The sequence below is a fragment of the Perca flavescens genome, chromosome 1, assembly GCF_004354835.1.
Source record: "Perca flavescens isolate YP-PL-M2 chromosome 1, PFLA_1.0, whole genome shotgun sequence".
Taxonomy (NCBI): domain Eukaryota; kingdom Metazoa; phylum Chordata; class Actinopteri; order Perciformes; family Percidae; genus Perca; species Perca flavescens.
Genome location: NC_041331.1, coordinates 2,481,109 through 2,488,697, shown reverse-complemented (window position 1 = coordinate 2,488,697; position 7,589 = coordinate 2,481,109). Strand labels below are relative to the sequence as shown.

Genomic DNA, 7,589 nt, shown 5'->3' with positions numbered 1-7,589 from the left:
GTTGGGGTTTGCTTTTTATTGTATGCTCAGCCCCCTTTCCCCAGCTGAATAATTTCCATATAGTCCCTTATTAGTAAAAAGCTTTGTAAGCCTTTACATGATTTAGATATTATCGACTGGCAATACCTTTTTTTCTTCTTCTTCTTCTATATTGTAGATGTAAGTCTGAATTAAAAAAACGTAATTTAAGGTCACTTAAACAAACTGAATGGTTAGGTGCATGTATTTATATTTCGTGCAACACATTTTGTATTGTTAAAACGTCACACTCACAGTCAGCAAAGAATCATTGTATCCTAGTATATAATGCTTACAAAACACTATTCATACCATATAGACTGTGTTTGCAGTAGACTGCACAGTGATCTAATGGTCTAATCTACCGGAAATCATGGTAATCTAATGGAATACATTTTGCTCTGCAGCGAAGATGAAAGAAACACATGAAAAGCCTCTGTGATCCACAACTGTTGGTAAAAGGCACTCTGTTCACATCCCTCAACAAGAGTGTGAATCAGTGGCAACATCAGCCTAGTTGTCTGTATGTGTCCTGACCCTCAACAAGAGAGCGGGGGGGCTGAGAGCTGGAAGTGACACACTGAGTGCACAAAATACCCAATGATCAAAACAGGTAGGTTTGTAATAAACACAAGTCACATTACATATTACAAAATATATCCCATTCATTACCTAAAATATATTTTTTGGATTAGGAATATCGAGTAAACGCAAATTCCTTTTAATGCCACTAATTATTTGACATGCGATTAATGCATGAGCATTTTGTGATTTGGGCCTCGGGCCGCTCCATAGTGGATGGCTAGCAGAAACCGTAAAGCGCTCCGTGATAACATCCAGGGGATCACCAAACCCGCCAGGCGCAGCTCCGGTCTGATCTTCGAGGAGACCCGCGGTGTGCTGAAGGTGTTCCTGGAGAACGTGATCCGTGATGCCGTCACCTACAGTGGGGGAAATAAGTATTTGACCCCTTGCTGATTTTGCAGGTTTGCCCACTTACAAAGAATGCAAAAATCTACAATTGTAATCATATGTACATTCTAACAGTGAAAGACAGAATCCCAAAGAAAATTCCAGAAAATCACATCATATGAATTTATTAAAATTGATAACCATCTGATGAGGAAAAACAAGTATTTGACCCCCTGGACAAACAGCAAGTATTCTGGCTCCTACAAGCCAGTTAGTCTTTCTTTAAGACACAGCCCCAATCCGAACCAATTATCTACATCAAATACACCTGCCTCACCTCGTTACCTGTATAAAAGACACCTGTCAACACCCAAACAACCAGCATCCAACATCACCACCATGGGCAAGACCAAAGAGCTTTCTACGGACATCAGGGACAAGATTGTTGATCTGCACAAGGCTGGGATGGGCTACAAGAGAATCGGAAAGCAACTTGGAGAGAAAAGATCAACTGTCGGTGCAGTTATCAGGAAATGGAAGAAGCACCACACCACCGCCAACCTCCCTCGGTCTGGGCCTCCACACAAGATCTTGCCTCGTGGGGTGTCCCTGATCATGCGAACGGTGAGGAATCATCCCAAAACCACAAGGGGGGAACTGATGAATCAACTGAAGGCAGCTGGGACCACAGTTACAAAAGAAAACGGTTGGTAACACACTACGCCGTCATGGATTGAAATCCTGCAGCGCACGCAAGGTCCCCCTGCTCAAGAAGAAACATGTACAGGCCCGCATGAAGTTCGCTATTCACCACCTGGACGACTCAGAAGAGGCCTGGAAGAAGGTGATGTGGTCAGATGAGACCAAAATAGACCTTTTTGGCCTCAACTCAACTCGTCGTGTTTGGAGGGCAAAGAACACCGAGTACAACCCAAAGAACACCATCCCCACCGTCAAGCATGGTGGTGGCAACATCATGCTTTGGGGGTGCTTTTCAGCCAAGGGGACGGGACAACTCCATCGTATTGAGGGGAGGATGGACGGGGCCATGTATCATGGAATTCTGGACCGACATCTCCTTCCCTCAGTGAGAGAGCTGAAGATGGGTCGAGGATGGGTGTTTCAGCACGACAACGACCCTAAGCACACCGCCAAAGCAACAAAAGAGTGGCTGAAGAAGAAGCACATCAAGGTTCTGGAGTGGCCTAGCCAGTCTCCAGACCTGAATCCGATTGAAAATCTTTGGAGGGAGCTTGAAATTCGAGTTGCCAGGCGACAACCTCGGAACCTGAATGATTTGGAGGCTGTCTGCAGGGAGGAGTGGGCCAACATCCCTGCCGAAATGTGCACAAACCTTGTCACCAACTATAAAAACCGTTTGACATCTGTGCTGGCCAATAATGGCTTTTCTACAAAATATTAACATGCTGTTTGTCCAGGGGGTCAAATACTTGTTTTTCCTCATCAGATGGTTATCAATTTTAATAAATTCATATGATGTGATTTTCTGGAATTTTCTTTGGGATTCTGTCTTTCACTGTTAGAATGTACATATGATTAAAATTAATCATATTATAAATTATATATTATAAAGATTTTTGCATTCTTTGTAAGTGGGCAAACCTGCAAAATCAGCAAGGGGTCAAATACTTATTTCCCCCACTGTAACACCGAGCACGCCATGAGGAAGACGGTGACCGCCGTGGATGTGGTGCATGGTCTGAAGAGGCAGGGCTGCACCCTGTACGGCTCCAGAGGATAAACCTGATCCTGAATCACATATAAGAGCCACACATTTCATCTAAAGAGACTTCCCATTCTGAGTAACAGGCTTTATTACTTACATTTTTAACTAAATCAAAGATCATTATAAAGCAGCTCAAAACCCAAAAGAAAGAAAGAAATAAACCTCTTTGAGCAGAAATGGATGAAGAAAAGGTTCTTTTGAATGGCAAGTTGAGTTTCTGAGCCCTTTCAGATTGTTCTCTACACAAGACTAAAGTTATCTGCATGTACAGTCGATGTGAATAGAGTTACCAACGGAGTACGTAGAGTCTCAAATACCACTTGAGCATTAAAAACTTAAAAATTATGCCTTTTAAAGTACATTTAGAACAGATAAAAAATGTGTGATTAATTTGCGATTAATCACAAGTTAACTGGACAGTCATGCGGTATTTCAATCAATTGACAGCCCTAATTTTGATTACAGAAAAACACAATGTCCTCATCTGTGAGCACAAGCAATTTGTATGAAACCATGGCATTTATTTTAAAGTGCTCATATTATGCTTTTTGGCTTTTTCCCTTTCCTTTATTGTGTTATATTATTATTTTTTTAACCAGGAAGAAACTCGTTGAGATTAAAAATCTCTTTTTCAAAAGTGTCCTTACCTAGGTACTGTCTGGGCACGCCCTCATACTCTGCTTCTGACTGGCTAGTAGTCCTTACCTAGCTACTGAGCATGTGTGACTCCCAACAAAGATGGAACAGAAGTGAGATGTCTCACTCTGTAGCTAAAACAGATAGCTCAACACACAGGGTGAAAAGAGGAGCTGCAGCAATGTGCAGTACAACAAAAATATGGTGTTTTTTGAAAATTAAACCACATAAACCTATTCTGGTACAACCTCTACATCCAATTATGAACCTGAAAATGAGCATAATATGAGCACTTTAATTATTTTTGGAGTACAGTGTTGATGAGCTAACGGAATATATTTCTGTAGCCCTATAGGAAATCCTGAACATTTAGCCTCTAATATGATGCAGTAAGGTGTTCAATGCTTTCTTTAATGGGGACTGGGAGGACAAAGCTGTGTATGATCAAGGTGTAAATTGCCAACATAAATTACCAGGGCAGCTCTGAGCAATAAAGCATGTGTGTGAACATTAGACCTCAGCACCAGAGGTCAACAGTGGCTCTGGTGCTTACCTTCACATAAAAAGTAATGACAGGTGAGTGGAGATGTTAAAGAAACATTCATCAAATTGTCACATAGGGTAATGTTGATCTCAGATTTCATTTTCGCACACTAACTGGCTTTGTATTTTAGTTTCTTTCTCAATTATTGGCCATTTTGTATTGGAAATCACAAAAAAATTAAAAATAACCATTAACCATCACAGCAGCATAATAAATGTGGGCCAAAAGTATGAGGTTGATAAAATAAGTGCAATAAGTGTAAAGACTATAGCACCAGTATCAAAAGAAATACTAAGAATTCTGACATTCGTATAGCCTTACCAATATGTGTGCTAAAGATCTAAAGTTTGTTCTCAGGGAAGCACCAGAAGATACGTAAATGAGCTCGAGTTCTATGGCAATCTGCCCTTTTAGATTATGGCACATTGTATCTTGAATTTAAACTTAAAGGTGATTATAAAAGGAAGCTCATAAATTGCCCAAAATGGAAAGAAACCATTCTCTGGGGACCATGGATATGCTTTTAACTTGCATGACATACCTCCTTGCTTCATTGAAACACTTTCTCTAGCTCCCTTTGTTTCCTAAATTAGAACAAACTTATCGACCCATTTGCATTCTGCACCGTTTGCTTTCCCTGCTCACCACTACAGTCAAATTGATATTAAAACCCTTCCGAACATCCCCCGACAGATCCACACACTCCACAGGGAGACAAATATGGATGAATACAAATAAAACATGGTCAAAATGTATGCAAGACAATCAGATGAAATAGAATTGCAGATTGCTACGATGTAAGTCAGAAACATAGCGTAGATCTTTTTTTCTCTCCATGCATTATTCTTTCAGTAGGACCGTGTAAAGCCCACCTTGCTGTGACAGGAGGTCTCTTATCTCTCCAGTGGAGGCCTTTGGATTTCATCAGGCTTCAACAAAAACCTTCCTTTATTAATCTTTGCCAAGGATTCTGTGCATCCTTTACTGCAACTGTGTGGTGGTTTGGCACAGGATGAAAGCAACTATCATGCTGGAGTGGCTTCATTGCTCTTTTCACATGGGTTCATGTGAGAGCCTGCCTCTCCTTTCTGTTTATTACCCTTTTTACACCTATGATCTGGGAACGTTACTTTAGCTGATGTGGATATGAGAGTCATCCAACTGGCTGTCACCTTACAACAAATGTAAAACCTTTGCAAAGCATGCTGCTCAACATATGGGTTTTTAAATATTGAAGAAAACTCTAATTTAAATCTGTATTTGTGTAGGTTAATTAATTAATAGAATTGCAATTAAAATGCTGCTTATTAATATTATTTAGGCCATTGATGTAATATGTTTTTGCAAGCAACTCTCATTGTCATTATCAACCACATAACCATAGAAGTTGAATAACATTAAAGAACTGAAACCGCAACGGCTGAAATTGTATTATTGTAATTGCAGACAAGCAATTTGAAGCACCTTTAAAGATGATTTCCTCCTGGGGGCTGTTGTCGCACTAAGTGGCATTATTTAAATAAGCGTTTCTCAATGTTTTTGGCTGGTGACCCCTTAAAGTAAAGGTGTGTTGAGTTTTGACTGCATAATGTATTTTGACACATTTCACCAAAGAGTTTTCTTTTCCTTGTTTTCTTTGAATAATTTGAAGCGTTGAAATTATTAAATGGAGGGGAAGAATTTAGAAGAGTGTAAAAAATAAACTCCTGCTCTTTAGTTGAGTTAGAACTCAAAAAGGCAGAGCGGGAAATAAAAAAAGCAGCAACCTAATGAACATCTGAAGTACTGTGGACTGAAACCCCTTTAAACAACTATGTGGCCCCCTATGTCTTTCTGAATATGGATCAGTGTTATTCCTTTAGTTGTAGATCAGAAATTGTGTGTGTGTGTGTGTGTGTGTGTGTGTGTGTGTGTGTGTGTGGGTGTGTGTGTGTGTGTGTGTGTGTGTGTGTGTGTGTGTGGTTCTAAAACATTAAGTGGGTCATGGGCTGGTCCCCTTCCCAATGGCAGATTGTGTCAGCAGGCACTGGACCAACTGGCCAGGAAGATCCTGTTAAATTTTTCACCATATTGCGATATTGTACGGTATTAAAATGCATAGAAAGAGGGAAGTCATTAATAAAGTATAGCACAGTCAGACACACACACACACACACACACACACACACACACACACACACACACACACACACACACACACACACACAAACACAAAATAATTTACACCAAAATATACCAAAGTTCATAGCAAATGTATGTTAATATTTGATAATAATGGTAATTGTGCTGCAGTTTTCATTCATAATAATACATTTTTAGGTTGAACATTTGAACCACTTATTGTGCATTGTAATAGAGGTAAAATTAAACTCATTAATTAAACTCCTAATTTGTGCTGTTTTAATTTAGTTGGTTTACATCGATCTGTTTGTCAATGCCAGCACAGGGGATGGAAGTAGATCCCTTCATACAGGCTCCATTGTGGACAGAGCTCGCCTTGCTACAGCCTGCTTTGTTTTTCACGAAGTTCTACATGGTTATTTCGGGAGACTTTAATTTATGCTAAGCCCGTATTTGCCCCTCTGCGTGGTGCAGTGACATAATGCAATAAGTCACACCAGACACTAACAATAGCCACAGGCCACTGGTCAGCTCTGTTTTTAGATGACTGTTGAATCATTTGAAAAAAGATGTCTTGTTTGCTGTTAAGTGCTTTGCCTTTACCAGCCCCGGGCCATCGGCTGGCCAAGATAAATAACCTTCTTGCGATGTTAGCGGAATTATTTCCTGGCTAACAACTAAGCATGACAAGGGCTGCTGCACAGTGTTGTTTTAGCATTGCTCCCGATTTGGGTGTCAAAAGAAATGCTTGACAAAGACATTAATGTTTTATAACTGCCCATAAACGCACTGTCAACACAGCCCACTGAACTCTCTATGTCAAAGTATATGGCTCAGGCATTGCAGGCGTCAGCAAAAGGTATGGTATCTATACGGTGGAGTTTCCCCATGAGAATATGCCCCAATCATTACTCCACTCTGATGATCCCACTAGCACAAGACTGAAATGGTTGAAAAATAGATGGCACTGTGTGCAGTTTTTTTAAGATACAGTACATCTTGAAGGAATATATCAGGAAATGTCGTTAATAAGCCATGCTAGCGACTTCGGGGATGACCAAAAATGAAAATGTTTCTAGAATATAATGCTCAAGTAAAAGTACTGTTACTTGAAGTTCAACAAATGTGCGCTTTCAGCACCACATACACAATAATGAAACAAGTCCTCCATACCATATGATGATATAGGTTGTTCTTTCCTACCCTATTATGCGACAGATCGTAACGATTGCTGTTTTAAACACATCGTTAACGTTGTTAAGCGGTTGCAGTTTGGTTATATTTAGGTACCAAAACTACTTACTTAAGTTTAGAAAAAGATTGTGGTTTGTGTTAAAATCATGTGGTATGTTACTTAATGTTAAAGCTATAGTGCATAGTTTTTGTCACCCCCATGAGGAGTTCTAAGTAATGACAACAACACTGTTGGCGCATCCACATGATACAAGCCTTCTGTGATCGCACACGCGCCCCCATCCCTCCTCCACACAGTTAGCCAAGGAGGACACGGAGGATTATAAAAACATGATGGACTCTTCAGAAGAGGTCATTATCTTCACTTGAGCTTCTGCGCTGGTTTGATTCAAATAAGTTATTGTTAAACTACTATAA

General features: G+C 40.2%; 1 protein-coding gene across 1 annotated transcript; it reads left to right on the top strand.

Annotated features, from left to right (window-relative positions):
- Nucleotides 1-816: 816 nt before the first annotated feature.
- LOC114554669 (histone H4-like) lies at nucleotides 817-2,692 on the top strand. The gene is made up of 2 exons (XM_028576645.1): nucleotides 817-961; nucleotides 2,598-2,692. Exons 1-2 carry the CDS (start codon nucleotides 817-819, stop codon nucleotides 2,690-2,692), a joined length of 240 nt encoding a protein of 79 aa, XP_028432446.1.
- The last annotated feature ends 4,897 nt before the right edge of the window (nucleotides 2,693-7,589 follow it).

Excerpts from the sequence above, each read along its gene's own strand:
- LOC114554669 (XM_028576645.1), top strand. The coding sequence starts at position 817 with ATGGCTAGCAGAAACCGTAAAGCGCTCCGTGATAACATCCAGGGGATC. Across the intron at positions 962-2,597 it reads GATCCGTGATGCCGTCACCT|ACACCGAGCACGCCATGAGG; the intron begins ACAGTGGGGGAA and ends TCCCCCACTGTA.